The 19910-nt window shown below is 44.8% G+C and overlaps 1 protein-coding gene across 2 annotated transcripts in view; it reads right to left on the bottom strand.

Annotated features, from left to right (window-relative positions):
- Positions 1-19910, bottom strand: part of ARMH3 (armadillo like helical domain containing 3) — a 772183-nt gene that overhangs the window by 72897 nt on the left and 679376 nt on the right. For both annotated transcript variants that reach the window (XM_085606447.1, XM_085606449.1), the window contains one exon: positions 6560-6676. In XM_085606447.1, coding sequence (XP_085462573.1) covers positions 6560-6676 — 117 coding nt within the window. The remainder of the gene's footprint in view (positions 1-6559; positions 6677-19910) is intronic.

Genomic DNA, 19910 nt, shown 5'->3' with positions numbered 1-19910 from the left:
GATGGACTTCGCTGATTGGACGGTAGAAGGTGCGGCGAAGAAGATAGAAAGGGCAAGGCGTATCCCTTAAGAACAATCTGTAGGACCCACTTGTCTGACGTGATGCCTAGCAGTCCGGTAATAATCAGTGGATTCTGCCTCCCATCAGGTATCTGTGCCCCTGGAAGGGCACATTAAAGAGGTTTGCTATGCAACACTCTTACCTTGCCATCGGGGTAGTGGGCACCATGGGCTCTATGGCCGTTCTCTTGTGGAGGCTGGATTGGGTACCACTGGGTTTCCTTTTGGGGCTGGCTGGATTGGCAGCAAGGGACCCCCTCAGTCAAAGCTGTGAAAGAAATGGTGGAACTGTTGTGGTTTGCGAGGCTGGACAGTAAGGTTCAGAGAGGGAAAGTTTGCACTGCTCTCCTTAAAGATCTCAAATGCAGAATCAGCCTTGTCCCCAAAGAAGCGAGTCCTGACAAATGACATGTCCATCAAGGGGGACAGGATATCACCCGAGAACCCAGTTGATTGCAGCCACATATCGCGGAAAATGGCAAAACTTGTGCCAATGGCCCACTCGATGAAATCAGTGGTGTCCAAGCCAAAATGAATCAAGAACTTGGCAGCATCCCAAAGTAGAGTGAAGGTCTACAGGCACATCAGAAGTACTTGCACTACAGAATCCCAAAGGGCGTGAGTGTGGCGGGCGTGAGTGTGGCGTCCCAACTAACAGCTGGCATTAACAGATCGGAGGGCTAAGCTGGTAAAAGAAAAGACACGCTTGTCAAATGTTTCCACTGGGTTAGATTCCCTATTAGAGTGGGTGGTGGGAAGTGTGTGTGGATTAGATCAACTGGTGGAAGCCGGTCCTACTAGGCCTTCTAGCAAGGGGTGCCGTGAAAGAAATGCTGGGCTGCCTGGAGCAAGTGGATGACGCCTTGTAGTTTGTCTATTAACTAGGGTCAGAGCAAGGTTTGGCCCATGCTCCAGATAAGGTATCTGTCAGTGCCTCGTTAAAGGGAAGAAGGAGCTCAGAAGATGTTTGCGCCAGTTAGAGGACCTCCATCTAGACATTAGTTTTAACCTCCAAGTTAGGGAGCTTGGAGATCAAGTACTTCGGCCACCCTCTGCTTCACCATATCATAGGACGTGGACTCTTCTGTGGCCGGCCCAGGAGGAGAAAAAAGAGCCATGCCCATGGAATGTAATTAAGGCCACTGACCTTCTGTAAGTCTTCGTACCAATTGTCATCTTGGTAGGACTAAGCAAACTCATCACCTGGGTCATAATCATTATCGGAGTCAGTCCCAAAATGGGAATGAAGAGAATGTTGTCTAGACTGTTGGAAGTCAAGTGGTTGACGAGGCATGTAAGGAAATGCCTCTTTTTGTATGGTCACCCCAAAGTTTTTTGACTGATGCATCATTTGTTTTTGTTTTTTTAACTCTGAGTGCACTAAGGCCTGCTAACTAGACCTCAGTGCCAGTGCCCTGACCCTACAGTGTAAGTCCAATTGGATGTACCAAATTGTAAATGGCTTTTTTTTTTTTACAGAGCTTTATATAGGGCGAACTTGACCCGAATCAGGTATCAGATCGCTTTACATAGCACCAGTTGCATTACATGAGGAAACATTCATGATTATTTTTGTTGTTGTTAGGCACGGGGAGATTAAGTGATTTTCCCAGAATCACAGGATGTTCAGTGTCATTGCCGAGACTCTAACCCAGTTCCCCAGATTCAAGGTTGACCGCCCTAGCTGTAAGGCCAACTCCTCTCTTATAGGGCTTACCTATAAGTCCCTAGTAAATGTTACCCTGGTACCCAGGGCATGTAAATTAGAGGGGTACCCCAGGGCTTGCAGCACTGGTTGTGCTACCTTGGACGACCGCCCAGTAAAACAAGTTCCCAGTCTGCCGCTACAGAATAGTAGAACAGTCCGGTATTGCTAGCCCGACTTTGCCATTAAAAGCCATAGCAAAGCCACTACTTCCCCTGTACATCTGTGTAAGTCACACCTCTGGCAGGCCTACCGTGTCCTAAAGCAGGGTGCAAGATATGACACGGTAGGACAGGCCTAATTGGCGAGTAGAGGATAACAAACTGACGCATCAGCCGTGCTAACTCCTGAACAGTGCGACCAAAGTGGGCACCCCAAGGTATCAAACAACTCATTATATTATGCCCGACTTGCATCGCAAGTGGAAATCAGTGCTTTTACAATGTTGGCACCTTAGTGCCTTTAAAATTCTTATGCCTTCCCGGACACATATGGAGCCTGTTCCATGAGACATGCCAACGACTCTCAGGAAGAAGAACAATGAGGGATTGCAGGTCAGGGGGGTGTTATCTCCCTTGTACAGGTGTAGGTGTTAGCCCCAAAATGTAGGCTTCAAAGGAGAAGCCGCCTTTGAAGGGAAGATTGTATTGTAATTGCATTTATACAGCGCTTACTACCCCTGACGAGGCGTCAAAGCACTTTTTCGGTGAGTAGTACGCTACTCCGGGACCCATAAAAGATTAGTTTTGAATTAGTATAGTGAAATATAAAAGTAATTTTTAGTGGTGGATATGTTAATCAGTTATTTGGATTGAGGATAGTGGAGGGATTATAACAGGGAAAAAGGTTTGCATTTACATTGCACTTGCCACCAATGATAAGGTGTTGAAGTGCTTTTTCGGCGACTCGCACGCTACTCCGGAACCCCTAAACGATTAGTAGTGAATTAATATAGTGAAAATATGAAAGTAATTTGAGTGGTGGATATGTTAGATTGGGCCAGATGCATCATGTATTTTGCTCTCGCAAACGGGCCGATCTGCAGAATCGGCCCATTTAGCGATAGCAAAAAATGCATTTCTGATGCAGCAAACCCAATTCTGCGACTCGGCAACCTGTTACCAAATCGCAAAATGGGTTTGCGATTTGCTATTTGGAAGGGGCGTGTTTAGGGTGTCCCTTCCAAATAGCGGATCCTAACGGTATGCATTAATGTTCTGTGACCCTGAATGTGGTCGTAAAACATTTGCATATTACCACCTACTTCAAGTAGGTGGTAACCCATTCGCAAATGGCCTCATTAGTTAAGCAGACAGCTGGAATGGGAAGCAGAGAGGGAAAACCAGTTGTCAAACCGGTTTCCCCAGCAGCAAGTAGCCCTCAGGTAGCCAAACCCCAGAGGTGGGCTAGGGAAATCTGAACATCAAGAGAGGGGTCTGACCATCTCGGGAGTGGATAGAACGGCGCATCCTGGGATAGCGAGATCCTCCACAGGAAGAGGTCACCAGATTGGAGGAAACCGAGTAGACCCCAATCGACCTTGTCACATCCACAGAAGCCTTGGAGCATCTTCAGCATCCTTCATCCCTTGCATCAGGGCCACGGGGACCCACTACAACGCGGATAAAGTGCCTGAAACTGCTTGAAGACTGCTTTTTCTGTGAAGATAACGGTTTCAGAAGACCCTGCTGGTGCCCCTGACTAGCTCCCTGTCGAAGTCGGTTGCCCCAAGTACATCTGCCTGACCGCACTGACACTTTTCTAAGTTTTCTTTGAAAATGTGTGTGTCAAATTTGTTGAATTTGCCAAGGTCTGTTTGTGGTTCAGTGATATTGCTTTGATTTATTAATTCTTGTGAAACCTATATTTCCAGAACCCTCTGGTGGATCTTTTTCATTTTAGTGTCTAAATTCTTATTAAAATACAGTCTATTTTTATAAATTGGTGTCTGATTTAATCTTCAATTGCTTTTGTGCTGTTTAAATGCTTAACACTCGTTCCTTTTTGTAAGCCTTACAGCTCAGTGATATAGCTACCCCGGATTGAGCTGAGGGTTTTACAGCCAAAACCTACTAGTCCTAAAGGGGTTGGTAAGTGTATTACACAGTGAGGTTGCACAACCACACTATATAATACACCCCATTTCCTCAGAAATGCTTTGAGTGATTTCGGGTGCGACATTGGTCGAGGTCGGACCGGCCATGAGTTGGCGTTTGAGAGGACAAACAGGGTCACTTTCAGGAGTCTAAGTCGGCATTGGTGCTTAAGATTCGGGGGCCGGCATGGGTTGTGGCACCGATAGCTGTGTCGGAACATGGCCGGAGGTAAGGTAAGTGAGGGGAATCCAGATGGTGCGAAGGGTGAAGCTGTTGGCAGTATCCCAGGTGCAAGGCTTATTGGCTCCTTGGGGCCGAAGACACTCCAGAGGAAGAATGCAGTGATCTAAGGAGTCAGAGCTTGGCTGCGCAGAGCTCTTCGATCTGAAACGGTATAGCTGAAGGCATAGCTGAAGGCCTCAGAAACTCAGGTTGTGCCCGAAAAAACCATGAATCGCCTCGAAGTCAGCTGACTTCGTGCTGAGATCGAGAAGGTTGGTGCAGACCCCTCACTAGTTTTGGTGAATGCAAATGGCATATGGGAGCAGAACCCAACTTTGACTTCTAATATATTTTACACTTAGCTGAGGACTTGTAGCTCGACAAAGACTGCTCTGTGGAGAGGCTCTGACGACTACGGGAAATGGGATGGCGATCGAACGTTAGATGTGGAGCGTGGCTTGGAATGGTCCCATTGTGGAGTCTTCTTATGCTTGGCAATGTAGAGTTTTACCTCACATTTCCTGATATCATTTGGGGTCATCGATAAGTAGCCTTCACAGGCCTTTGGGTTATGACTCGACCACAGGCCCACCTGATGGGGATCCGCCATGGACATCTGTTTGTGACAGTCCCTACAGGGCTTGAAACCTGTCGTTTTAGGGGGCAACATCACTTGCACACTGTAGAATTCTAGAGAAAAATCAAGGTAAATATCTGAGCGACGAGAAGAAGCTGCGGATCCACTTCTGGAGGTGCAGCAAGAAATGAACTGCGTCAGCACGCGGGTGTGGTACCTATGCAGGCCCCACACATGATTCCTGGAGCGAAATGGATTGGCAAGGCGCCACTTTCCAGCGCAAATTTGGGGCTAGCAGTCTCTATCAGAACAACATAACTGTGGCGATACAGGCATATGATTTTAATTTTCTTCATTTTAGCTTAGTATACTTTTCAAAATGTGTCAATATGTCGTGTTTTGCACAATAGTTTAACTAACCTAGGGTAAGTTCGCATTTTGGAGATTGGTGTAATTGTTGAAAAAGTTACACAATCCAGTTTCCAATGTCACTGGCCACAGAACACCACAAAATTATGTTGCAAACTAACCATAATTACAATTAATGTTTGGGAGTGAACAAAATGTGGGTCTTGTTTAAGTGATGGCATTATAGTTCAATGTTGACAATTTATGTGATATCCCTTGGCAGTAAGCATATTAGCTGTATTGCCCGAATAAAGCAAGCCAAATTATGAGAAGCAAAAGAAATGTGCGAATGATTAGTAAGTAACTGGACATTCTGTATTCTGATCATGGGAGTAATGGGATCCAGAACATACTGAAAACAACCACACACTTTTATCCCAGTGAGGACTGGAAAATCTCCACATTAGTCAAAGCTCTGAGGAATACATATTGGAAGCCAGAAATGGCTGCAGACATTAATTCTCATTAAGCTGTGACTTTAAAGTAATTTCTAGAAAGAGGAGACCCAGTGGATCATATACCAGCCACTGGAGGAAAGAACAGCGAACACAAAGGTGAAGCTCGACCTTGCTTAAAATAATAGGGCCTCAACAATGCGGCCAAAGAGAATGCTGGAGACAATATAATTTACATTAGGAACGTTTCAATAGGATTTTCTCACTACTAGCTGATGACGCTTCGAAATGTAGCCCTCCAGTAGATTTAAGTTTTAGGGTCAGCAGAAAAGGCAGAGGACAATTTAGCTTCATCAGTTATATCAAGTTGGTTACGCAAGGGATTGCACAAGCCTGCTAGCTGGTTAGGTACGGTGCCACCAAGAACGGAGCACAGGACAATTCTACAAAAAACTAAAGATCAAAGAGACCAGCAAGGTCATCATGATAACTTTGTGGTACATCAAAGTTTGGCCATTGAGGGAAAACAATGGTGCAGACAAGTTGAATTGAGTTACCCAAGTCGAAGTCTACAGGCTTAGTGAGATCTTGTGGTGTATGTCCCAGCCACAGTATTTAGAATGTTTTTAACATCAATAAATGTACTTTTTAATATGTTAGACAGGGCATCCACCACTTTTTGATAGATGCATTCATTTGCTGAACTCCAAATAAGTCCTTATGTTCTCTCACGGACTCTTCTACAGCAATCAATTTAGATACCTGCTGAAATTCAGGTCTGGCTACAGGCAATAATGTAGAAACGTTTGTTTTACAGAAGGAAAGGATTAGAAAATCCTTATATATCTATATTAATAACAATTTTTACTTCTCTGAGGCATGTGCATCTTCAACACTCTACATAAGATGTTACCTGCTGTGCAGTAAAGAAGTGCCTTGTAATGCCCCATCAATTACAAATGAGGCAGAATAGGATACAAAAACTATCCGGTTTATGAGGCCAATATACAGTGGATGTGGAAAGCCAAACTAATATGTTACAATCCACAAATCGCGACTATGCTACTAATGTTTTATATGTGCCTCAAAAGCTCACCAATTCTTTGAAGAAAGCAGCTTCTTTATGTTGCTCTGCGTATCTTTCATACTGATCCAAGCCGTCTTGAAGCTTCAGTGTGAGGGTGTCATAATTAGAGCGCACAACTTCCAGGACCTACAACGAATAAGAAACTAAGTTATGAGGTCACAGAAATTCACAGCTACAAGCCAATAATACAAGCACAAAAAGAGAATACAATGCATCGATCTACTTTCTTCTTACAGAAAATGCCCCCAGAGGAAATTAGTTACACAGAATTTGCAGTCAAAGGAGATGGATGTGCCAAACATCAACGGTGAAGAATGCAGATGTTTCTTGCAAGGGCTCAGGGTGCTCAGAATGGGGATTTCTGTCAAAAACACAAACCTTACTCTTAATTTATAGTTTCACCTTGGAAGTTCTTCACTTCCAGAAAGGTTCTGCGTACAGCACTCCACTATAGTGGGGCCTAAACAAATCTATGAGACAAACCAACCCAAAATGTTTTGCAACCTAAAGTGGTGAAAGCCAGTCACAGTCGAAGGACCAACATCCTTCTAGCGGTCCTAGTGACAATTTGAAATGAGGACTACAATGCAATACTGCAAAGGTCTACAAGCAAAATCCTCAAAATCAAGGACGTGGTCACTAAAGGACCTCATTAAACATGGAGGGTCAAATGCTTCGGGCACAAACTTGTCACAACCCTTGTCAGATGTCAATGTAGGGAACAACCTGCCAAGAGATGGTTCCTTGTGCCAAAGGCTCTTCAATAATCAAAGAACTGTTCATCTAGACTCCACGAAGCATGAGAGTCTAATTATATCAAGATGAAGAATTCAAATGTGCTCTGCAGCATTATCACCTATTGCACCCACATATGGCAGTCTGTAGAGGGCATCGTGTATTGAATGTTTACAAAATGACATTGTCATTACGTTGCCGTAATGTAGTATGATCTGTGGCATGTTATAGTTGTTACCCAACATTATGCCATTAGGGCACAACACATTATTTCAAGTCTGTTTGTGGAAAAATTCTATTCTATCAGGGGAGCATAGTAACACAATGACTGAACAGAACAGAGCAGCTGCTGTTCACAGAACACAAATAAATTCTTTGCACAAAAATATGCAACTAAATGCAGACTTTGCATTTCACATTTTTTTTTCTGAAATGTATAATTATTCCAAAGGAAATCACGCAAATTTTGAACCCACCATAGCATCTAAACTGAAGTGTACGAGGCTGGTTCTTGTGCAAGGCAATACTAGAACACCAACAAAAGAGAATGCAAAATTGCCATAAAAGCAGAAACTGTGCTATCATTGAAAGGCTTGGAGCACTCCAAGATGCCACTATCTTACAGGATGCCCAAAATACCTTGAAATTGAACTACAAAAAAACAGCTGTGCCAGATGTTGGGGCACACCTTACAGAAATAATAGCCTGAGTATTCATTGTAACTTAGGTGACCAGTAAAAGGCTGGTTGCCATAAAATTGTTTGTGAAGATCACATCACACTTTTGCAGGAAAATCGATGACCAAGTGTCAAAATAAAAAAGTTTAGGATTGCAAGGAGATTAAAGTTCCAAGTTATGAACAAGTTACGTACCTTCAGTTACGCACTTTATTGTAGACAATATAACCACAGATTCCTCACCTTTTGAATATTCCCCAAGCGTCAGCCTGGATCTCGAAGCTTTTCAGCAATACCTCTGTGTGCCAGAAGGTAACAAGGTGCAGCTCTGCACTGATGCTGTTCCCCTTTGGAAATAACGTGCAGGTCCTATATTCCTCTTGCCAACGCAGTGGTAGCAGTATTAGCCTCTGGACGTTGGCCAATATGTCGCAGATTTTAATGCAAAGCATGATTCAGTGGGTGACAGTTTTCTTCTGCACAAACTGGCCCCTTTTTACTCCAGAGAACCCCACAAAGAACAGAACATCCACCCAGTGTTTTTTGGTAGGATAGATGTTGGAATTCAGCACTCCAAGTGATGGAGTCTCTCCTCCTCCTTAGAGCAGGGTGGCAGAGCATTTAACACGAGCAGGGTGATGGTTTGATCGACATGGAACAGCATCACAATTTTTGGCAGCAAATATGCTGGAGGACAGAGAACCAGGTTGTCTGGGAAGAAAGTAGAGTACAGTGGAGTGACACAAACAGCCTGAAGCTCACACACAACATGCTGAGGCGATGCTGATGAGCAACACAGCTTCAATAGTAAGGAGCCGTAAAGGACAGATGTGAAGTGGTCCAAACAGAATGCACATGAGATAAGTGAGGACCAGATTAAGGTCCCATGAGGCATTACAAAGGAATATGGGGGCAATGTGTTGCAGCCCTTTAATAAATCACATCACAATGGGGACTTAAACAACACAGGCTGATCTAGCAAACCTAAGAAAACCTTAGAGTTTCATGTGCATTCAACAGAAAGATAACCCTTAACGGTTCCTAAAGCAAAGTTTTGTCACAGTATAAACAAGAGAACGTCAGATTACTCTGCCTATAGGGGTCAAACTTTTGAGTACCGTACAAACCACAAATTTGTTCCAGTGAGAGGCGTATACCCTTTTCCTCAATGGATGCCAAGATGACATCAACCACTTCCAGAGGAAGGTTGAAGTGTTCGTCTGTCATAAGCTCAATCTTCAAGCAGGAAGATGGAGAATATGAAGACCCAGGTGCAGAACCCTACACTGTTGCTGTGACAACAGGTCATCTAGCAGGGGCAGCCTGATCGGAGGACATGTATTCAAGCCCAGGAGTTATAGATATCACACTCTCTGTGCCCAATCCGGAGCCACTAGGATATCTTGGGCCCAGTCAGTCCTGATCTTCCTGAGGACTCGGGCAGGAGTGGTATTGGTGGAGAGGCATACAGGAATCCAGAGTTCCACTCGAGGCAGAACGCTTCTCAGAGTGAGAGTCTCTATGGAAACACCAACACGCAGAAGTACTGACATTGTGCATTATATGCGGCAGCAAAAAGATCAAGCCAAGGTGCTCCGCATTCTCAGAAGAAACCTTGCATCCCCTATGGGTGTAACTGGCATTCGTGATCCGCTAGGCGCTGACAGTTGGAGGTGCAGAAATAAAAAAAGAAACTGACATCAGCGAATGGCAGTGGCACCTACATAGGGCCTAGAATTCATTTCTGGAGTGGAACAGTGCCAGTGCAGAGCTGCATGGCACCACCTTCGAGCGTGCAGAGGTACTGCTGAAAGTTTCTGGATCCAATCTGATGCCTGTGGGATAATCATCATTTTGTGAACACCGCAGGGGCATTGTTAAGGGCCTGATGGGAGCATGGCAAACTGAAAATGCTCCTGTCCTACCTTGATCCGTAGGTAATGTCTGTGAGATTGCAGGGTGGATATATGATAATAGATAACCTGAAGGTCCAAGGCTACCATTCGGATTCAGGGAAGACAGAACTTGGACCAGTGTGAGCATTTTGAATTTTCCCTTTGGAAGGAAGGTATTCAGAGTGCGAAGATTCAAGATAGGTCAAAGCCCTCCATCAGTCTTTGGAACGAAGGAAGGAAGCCTAAACAGAATTGCACAACACTACCTAGCTGGGTGTGGGAGCACTCCTATGAAAAGTTTACAGATCCAGTGTGTCATCTAGGGGATACTGTAAAGGTGAGGAATTTATGTTTGGTGTACCTATCGGAAATCTGTGATAATATTAGCAAAACAGTCTTTCATTAGAAGCCGTACCGATAAGAGGAACAGTGGCATGTACTGGTTGATGCCCACTGAGAAGTGTCCGATGTCTTACTGAGATGGCCCTCGTCAACAACAGATGTTCTGAATTAATTTGACATGTACAAAGCCACAAAAGATGAAGAAAGTCATCAAACATAGGAACGAAAGACAAACTCTGGTAATTGCCCTGGTAATTACATCAATTGTATCTAAATGAGTGTGAAATATCTGTCACACAGCTACCGAAAAAGGGTGACGTCTTGTACTGACAGTTAAAGTCAAATCGGTCATTCACACGATGGTGGAGCAATACATATGCACATATAATCCATGCACCTGCATTAAAAAGACATTTTGCCTATTGCGCCTTTGTGCACTGAGGTGACAAACAATTGTAGGAAAGCTGCACCACAGGGCTCTCTGGAGACTGATGCACACTTAGTTACGAAGAATCCAGTAGAGGGCTACAATACTTCCAAGCTGCCAACCTCTGGGTTGCCAGATAAAGGGTTTGCCCCATGGTATTATGCGGTGTTTCTCAAAGAATCTGTGTAACTGGGTAAGATGTTTAGAGTTCTGCTCCACTGTGGAACGTTGCAAATCCTAAGCGACGCCGTCCCTCTGACCCCTCTCACTCCTCCTTCCCTCCCACATCTCTGACGGAATCTCCCTCTGTAAAAAGAACATAGGAATAGGGAACTTAACATCAAGTGAAATGTCCCACACACCCAGGTTGTGCAGGTCCAGTCGGAGGCCAGCACTGACAGGGGGGATTCATAGAAGTAGCATATCCGCCTCAAAAATGTTCCATCGTCCTGCCCCCCTGTACATGCCATCAGTCATAAGTATTATCTGCATCAAAGATGGAGTCAAACGAGTCAAACAGCACCAAAGTAACAGAAACATGATCCAGATTCGGACCTAAAGCCATCACCATGTACAGTGGGCGGTCGCAGCTGCTCCCAATGTTGGGGAGACAGACGACTGCCATGGGTGTTCCTATGATCTGCAGTTTGGGGAGCTAAATCAGAAAACGTTTGCAGTATAGTCTTATAAAGGCATACATTTGGGTAGGTTTAGGGGAAGCAATGCAGGTTTAGATTAAATCCCATGGACGTCCTTGAGACGCACTTGCGACCCCTGGCTTGCCCCTTGTGACCCCTTGCACTGCTTTTGCAACCTCTGGTCTCAGACATGGCAAAAGCAGCACCAGGCACAGAAGGAAAGCAGTTGTTCTGAAGTACACTGTTTACCCTCTGCAGATCCCACTGCTTAAGCTGCGAATAAATGCAGAAGTGGAATGTGCACTATTGATTATACAAATAAAAATAAACAAATGAAACACATTTTTTTTTTTACTTGAACAGAACTGGCCCCTCTGTTTTCTTCATTAGTTCATATATAACGTTTAGGGCCAGATGTAGGTAATCCACAAATACCGAATTCTTAATACCAAATTTTACCGATTCGGTATTAAGAAATCGGTATTTCTTATGTAGGTAATGAATCGGTACAAAATACCGATTCCTTAATATTCCTTATTACCGAATCGGTAATACCGATTCGGTAATAAGGAATACCTACCCATTCATTCCTATGGGCTTGGAGGCCCATAGGAATGAATCTAAAGCCATTCTGTATTAGCGATTCGGTATTACCGAATCATCACCTACATTAGGAATGGCTAAATACCGGTCGGTAACCCTGAAATATACAGAATTTCGGGGTTACCTACCGGTATTTAGCCACCTACATCTGGCCATCAGATCCTACGAACCAGTACTAGTAGGCCTTACCACTACATCTCACTGCGAACTAGCAATACGTTTTCCTTTAGAGGTACAACGTAGTGTTCCTGTGATGTAAATTAATATGATGTCAATGGAATTATGGTCTTGAGCATTAGTTACTAGGATTCAGAGTCGAAGATCACATGATTTTACTTCCTGTGATGTCATTGAGTTGCGAAGTCACTTCCACTACCCCTCTCGTTTTAGTCAATCGAAGTTCATGTTAAATCGACTCCAGGAACGAATCAACTTACTATTGTGTGGCCGGAAAATGATACTGCTATTGACTGAGCCAGAACCTGAACCCCAAGGGGAGTAGGAACAGACTGCCCTGCGAATTTAAAGCACAGGGAAAAATCATCAAATCTCCTCTATGATGAGGAAGACAACTATAAAAAACATGCATTTGAGAATACTCATTTAGATGCCGGGGGGAAAAAAGATTAGCTTAACTTATTTAGCATGTTTGCACAGAGTTCACAGGCCACAGGGCTGTGGTCCAGGCCCAGGAAACACGTGTAATGAATATGCTCAGCCCACACCTTCTGCTACCTGAAGTCAGGCCTGGGTAGAATCTCCTTCAAACTCATATACACGAAAATACATTCTTATTAGCGGGGGTGAATGTTTTCTAATTTTTAATAATAAATCTGGACTTCCATGGGCACACTTTTCTCCAGTTCTCTATCCATTACTGGTTCCCTGTCTTGGGGCAGTGTTTTCACCCAGCTATCCCACTTCAGCAAGAACACTGCCTACTTCAGCCACATTAAGGTGTTTTATTCAGGATCTCTGCAGTGGTATACCTCCATAATGATCTTATTATATCTTGAATTGTGCCCCCTCTCCTCCTCGCTGGTTTTAAATGGCAGCTTTATACCCACAATTTATCAGAACACAGTCATATATGCGACTGCGGAAATGATGGAATGAATATATGGGAGTTGAAGTACGTAGATCAGAGAAGTCATTGCTGCCCAGGTGGACCCGTCTATCAGAGTGGTCTTTTGTGTGGCTGTAGATTACCTTGTTGGCATGTCCTTATGAACTGATACATAAAAGGTTCTCTGAGATTCATAAAACTCATGGCTAGTAGAGAAAATCGTTCATTAAGAACAACAATGTTTTTAAACTTTGAGAATCAAAAAAATATAGGGGGTCATTATGATGGAGTTCGGACTTTCGCCCGACCGCCATCGTTGCGGGGCTGGGACCGGCCACCTGTAAGGCGGCGGTCCTGCACATGAGATTACGATGCGACATCCACCGCGGCGGTCACATCGTGTATCTCTAACATTGCGGCAGGTGCTGCTGGCTGCAGCACCCGCATTAAAGTTACAGCCCCCAAGTACAATCCTCGCCAGATTGTGAATGGCAGTTCCACCACCATACACCGGCTGGAGAGGATGCAGCATTGTATTTTGGCAGACGGTGCCTGCTAGGCACTGCCACCATTTTACGGATGCTGACTACTCCACCAGGCCATCAGACCGATGGCCTGTGGCGGATCCGTGACGGGCGGTCTTTGCGCCCGCCACGGTCGGATTCACCCCGCCATCATAATTTGGCGTGGGAATATCACGGTCTGATGGCGGAAGGCCCGCCACCGCACAGCCGGCGGTGGCGGGCCTTTCGCCATCCTAATGACCCCATAGTACTTACTCAAACAAGCTAAAAATTTAATCGGACATCCAATGAGCAATTAGCAAATCTCAGTCACGAGCTCCTATATAGGAGATATGATGCACAGTAAAGAGTCAACTAGTTTATTGTATCATGACTGATGCATACACCAACTGACACTAGTATATTTGAAGATCCTATTAAAAAACAAAGCTCAACCAGTAAGCAGGTAAGACACTTCTATTCCTTGGCTTTCCTTGCCAAATGGTGCAGCAGAATAATAAAGAGAGAGAGCTATGGTACCCATATTTTTAAATACCAAGTTCATAAAACTTGCAGCATTACACATTGAAATACATATTTGATTTTATTCAAATTAACATTTATCATAATATAGTCAAACAAAATGGACTAGAGGACAACGGGGATCCATGGGATACAAGTACTGTATGCAGAATTTACAAAGAAGGTGTTCTCAACCCCACTGACAAACCATCTGTCACACAGGAACTGAATGCCAATTAATGCAAAACAACAAAAAAACAGATGGATTCTGCTTAAAGTGCTGCACCAGGAGTTCCCAAACAACACATGAAGAAGAGGCTTCTGTGTGTTAGACAGATAGCTGCTGCCTCAAGCTGTGAGAAGAAACAGCATGATGCAGAGAAACAGTGGAGGAAACACTGCTCTCCACCCTTCATAACCAGGGACTAAATTTCATTTCACTGAAACATGGATGCTTGGGTTACATTAGCAATGGCAATACTGTACATTGTACACATTGCTTATTTTTACAGTACTACTATTTAGCAATTGTGTATGGCGTGTACAAGACCAGAAGGGTGACACAATGCTGTACTAATTTCACTTTGTTTAAAGGAGTGCAATTTCAGAACCATGTTTCCAGTTTCATTATATAAATTACACTTTACAATACATTTTGTGATTACATTTAAGATGCAATGGAAGACCAAGCAGCATGCAAGTGCACTGTGCAGAATTTATTGGAGCAAGGATTGCACATACAGGTATGTCTGGCACGAAACCCCAAAACATAAGCATCAGGCAGTGGCAGACGACTATTAAGTGAGTGGCTGGTGCACGACAGTGCTTATATTTACCTGTATTTCCTCAGAGATCACCCTATAGCAGATGGCGACCCAAGAGTCTCTAGGATGCATGTGAGGTAAGGGTCTGGTGTGACATCAACAAGATTCAACACCCAGGGTATGGTCGTCAACACACAGAGATAAGCTTAGGGGGTTAATTGCAGAGTCTTCACCTTTATATTATTCGCAGGAGCAATACTAGATTCATGCGAATTTCAGCAAAGCCCTTGCATATTGGTAGGTGGAGTTGTGCGACTCCGCATCAACTCTACTCTGCCCTGGACGAGATGACTGGAACCAAATAGAAGAGCCACCCAGGTGCCATGACGTCAGTTTCTTTCTAGACACCGTCCATGCCCTCGGATGATAAGCCCAGAGACCAATAGTTCGAACCAGTGATCAGATCTTTCCAGTGGGACCTTTTCATATGGAAAGGAGTCCACTCTATAGAACGGGGAGGTGGGAGGGCAGTGAGGAACCTGCGTCTCTCTGGAGTATCCACCAGAAAGGGCGTTATTGAATGTAAGTAACTTGTTCTTCTGATGGATGCTTCTAGCTCACCTTTAGAATAGATCCCAAAACAGTACCTTCCCCCTGGTGGTGCGTCACTGGGTGACTGAACAAAAAGTCTTGCAGGACCGAAAAGCCAAAATGCCCTTCCTGTCATACCTGGCTGTCGAGGAAATATTGTTTCATGAACGTGGGCACTCATGCCCATTTGGCAGCTTGACAAATATCCAAGACAGGTATTCTGGGTTCCAGTCTGGTGGAGTGATCCCTTAACCCTTAAGCGGGCAGCTCCTTTGACAAACATGTAGCAGTTCTTGATGCAGAGCACTATCCACCTGCATAAGGCCCTCCATTACACTGCCTTGCCTTTCTTTCCCTAGAGAACCCCACAAAGAGCTGATCGTCCACCCAATGGTCTGTACGATGTAAACGCTTATCGCTCTTTTGAAATCTAAACAATAGACTCTCCACCTCTTGCAAGGGGTGAGGTGGAGCAAAGAATGTAAGGAGTGTGTTGGACTGGCTCACATAAAAGTTGCCTATTTTTATGCTAAATTTGGAAGACACATGGGAATAGTAGTTGAAGATTGTCAATCAAGGGCCCAGATTGTTGCTTTGAACAAATTAGCAAAAGTGAAAGACAGATGAAACTGTCTAGTTCGCTTTCTCTCCTTTTTATGAAATTCCTGTTGTAGTGATACAAAGTTTGACAAGTCATTGTTTTTTTTTGTTTTTTTAAAGAAGAGGGTTTTCATACTCCTGTTTCAAGTGAGGTGTATATACTTTAACTAGATTATCCACTGATTGATATGTGTAATGAATAGCTTATATTAAATATTGGAAACCTTAAGTAAACTATTGTCGCACTTGACTTACTAAGGCTGGGGGCATAAAAGGTGGATGCATGGGATTTTGAAATGCATGTATGAAGGGATTATAATAGATAGGAAAGTGTGTTGAACGGTGGTTCCAAAGGGAAACATTTGTGACTTCACAGACATGAAAGGGATCACAAACAGGAAAAAGAGAGAGAGAATGAAAACTCACCTGTCTTCTCTTCACTTTATATACCAAGCAACAAGACCAAGTACTTCATTTACCTAACAAGAGTTCCTATAGAGTCTCTAACTCACAGTAATAAGGAGAGGAACCTGCCCAAGGCCACCAATGTTAAATAACTTTCTGGTAGGTGACATTGAGTGAATTTTAAATCACTTGCACCTTTTTTCACTTAACTCAAAAACAACCAACTCCACTGTAATCAGGGGTCAAAGCACACATTGAATGCACTCGGCTTCCAGGGTGGGAACCCAATGACAAAGCAGGTCACCAAGTCAGTTGGTGATTGAGGGTTCTTTATTTTAAAAAACAAAGGTTCCCCCCCTTATTGCTGTGAGTTAGAGACTCTATAGGAACTCTTGTTAGGTAAACAGGGTCCTTGCTCTTGTTGTTTGATATAGACATGAAAGGGAGTCGCATCAGTTTCTCCTGAAATAAGGTCGTGTAGGGCAGCTGTACTGAGCTTTAAGCTCACTCATGCCACTAGCTGAAGTGATTGCGATGAGGAAAACTATTTTCAGGGTCAGGAGAAACAAGGAACAGCTGTGCAACGGTTCGCACTGGATACACACATGGAAAAGAAGGCCCACATTAAAGTTAAACTGAGGCTACTCAAAAGGCTTTGAGGGAAACATGTGGGCAAACCTTTTAGGAAACGCATCACAACAGCTGATTTAAAAAAAGACTTCTGGTCCCATAACTGCAAAACAGCTTAAAGGGCCAACAGTGGACCTTTAACAAAGTGCACTGCGAGCGAATGCAGTCAACTACTACTGCGCAAACTCCATGCATGAAGTGTATTGCACAGGTCTGGGTGTATTACCCTGCCCTGCTGCTGCAACAGAAGACCATCCTGAAGCGGTTGATTAATTGTTGGACAGATGCTCATGCCCAGAAGTTTCTGGGTGTCACACACTCCTAACCTAATTCGGAGCCACAAAGACTACTTGGGCCCAGTTCTTCCTGATCTTCTACAGAACTGGGGGAAGGAGAGGCAGAGGCATGCAGGAGTCCTGTGCTCCACTCTAGCTAGAATACATCGAAAGGGAGAGCTTGATTGGAAACTTCAATGTGCAAAAGATTCGACATTGTATGTTATCGATGGTGGCAAAAAAAGATCCGGTCGGGGTTCTACGAACCGCTGGAAGACATCCTGTGCCGCCTCGGGATGTTAGCGCCATTCGTGATTTATCGGACACAAGCTGGCTCTGTTCATCCACCCTTGCTTTCGAAGATACTGCCAGGTGGATAACAACCATGAGAATGCATAAGCATTCCAGGGAACGAGCCTCCGGGACAGGACTCAGTCAGATCCCAACCTATCCTGCTTGTTGCAGTACCACATAGCAATGGTGTTGTACATGAAAACCTGAACCAGCCTCCCTTTGATGGATGGCAGAAAGGCTTTCAGGACCAAGCCAATGGAATAGCAACTCCAACAGCTTGATGTGGAGTCGGGTCTCTGCCAAAGACTAGAGTCCTCTGATCTCCACCTCTTGCAGATGACCAACCCAGCTCAACAGTGACACAACCATCACCTCTGGACAGGCCATGGAGATGGATCTGCTGCTGGTACAATTGCCTGCGAGCAGCCACCACTACAGTTCTTTTGCAGTCTCCTCCAAAACCTGGATGGAATCTGGAAAGGTTCCCTGGTGCTGGACCCACTGAGACTTCAGGCTCCACTACAGAGCCTTCATAAGTCACCTGGCATAGTCAAAGAGCAGGATGCAGGAAGCCATTAGACCCAGAAGCCTCTAAGCCACTCTCACTGAGACCCAGGACCAGGGCTAAAATGTGGAGATGTCGACAAGTGAGGGAGACAAAGCCCAGAACTGCACTGTATCCAGAATGACCCTAATAAAAGGAGGCCTTTGCAAAGGAGTCAGGTGTGACTTTGGCATCTTGACAGTTAAACCCCAATGAGGTCAAGAAGTTGACTATCGTCTGGAGGTGATAGACAACCGACTGGGGCAAGCCTGCCTTTAACAGCCAGTCACTGAGGTAAGGGAAAATTGGAATCCCCCGACCTCCAAGGGTGTGCTGCAATCCCACCATCACTTTCCTGAAAACCCGAGGGAAACAAGTGAGATAGAAGAGAAGGCTGGCACATTGAAGATGTTCCTGTTTTACTCTGAACCACAAGTAGCAACTGTTGGACTTCAGGATGGGCTCATGAAAGTTGGTATCTTGCAGATCTAAAGATGCCATCCAGTCGTATGGACCCAGGGCAGACAGAACCTGGGCCAACGTAAGCATCTTGAAATTTTCCTACCTCAAGAAGGCCTTCAGAGGGCAGAGAAGGCTTACTCGGCACAAGGAAATAACAAAAGTAACAGCCAGACCCTATTTCCAGGTCTGGAACAATCTCAATGGCTCTTTTGGTCAAAGGAGCCCGCACTTCTAGAAGTAGGATGTACAGGTACTCCACTGAAACCAATCTGATAGGGGTGGAAGAGGCAGCAGGTTGGAAAGGAATGGCAGGGCACAGCCCCACTGAACGATTTAAAGGACTCATCCATCAGATATTATGCTTTGCCATCCTTGGGAGAAATATCTGGTCCTGCTGCCCCCATAGGGTAGTCGTGTGCCACTAAGGGGAAACTAAACTGGTTTGGAGACTGCTGCTGTAGGGTGAGGATGGAGACTGGGAAGTTTGTTACTACTGCTGCCTGGATGTTGTCTGCTTGCTCCCCACCCTGAAAGGACTAAGGTGCTTGTTATGGGGGATTGAGCCTTGATACTGCCAGAACACCAAACCTCTGGAGTATCCCTGAGAGGAGTGAAACTGCTGAGCAAATTGCCCAGCAGGAGAAGGAAAACCCAAGGAGCCTGCAATGGTCTGGCTCTCTTTAAAGTGTTCCAGGGACGAATTAGCCTTCCCACCAAACAGCTGAGATCAGTCGAAAGACAGGTCCATTAGTGATGCCTGCAGGTCTCCAGAGAAAACTGTGGATCTCATCCACTCTTGATGTTGCAGCACCACACTAGTTCCAACTGTCCTGCCTCAAGAGCCAAGTCTGGAATGTTGTACGTATTGGCCACATCCTGACCATCATGGATGGTTAGAAGCAGGAAGGCCTAAACATCTTTGTGGACTGCCAGCAAAATGTCACTCACATGTGATCTAAGACATGGGCAGCGCCTCCCTAACAGACAGCTGGCACTGATCAACCACAGGGCAGGCTAGCCAATGAAAACATTTGTTTCATGAATGCCTCAATTCTCTTAGACTCTCTGTCTGGGAGTAGAGGGTCACAGGAAAGAATTAGGGACATAGGAAAGAATTGGGGACCTGCTTGTGGAAGCTTGAACCTTCAGACTTTCTGGCATAGGGCATTGCAAGAAAACAGCTTCACCAGGTGCCTAGTAATGTGTTGACCAGGGCCTCACTGAATGACAGGAGAGGTTCAGAGTAAGCCTGTACAGGCTGCAAAACGTTAATGAGAACATTGATTTTGACTTCCATAGAAGGAAGTTTTAAATCCAAAAGCTCAGCTGCCTGGCATACCACCATAGCAAAAAAAGCTCTCTCTACTGCAGATGGTGGCGGTGGAGT

Source organism: Triturus cristatus, chromosome 1_2, assembly GCF_964204655.1.
Source record: "Triturus cristatus chromosome 1_2, aTriCri1.1, whole genome shotgun sequence".
NCBI lineage: Eukaryota > Metazoa > Chordata > Amphibia > Caudata > Salamandridae > Triturus > Triturus cristatus.
Note: the sequence above shows the minus strand (reverse complement) of the source record. Positions and strands in the feature narration are given on the sequence as shown.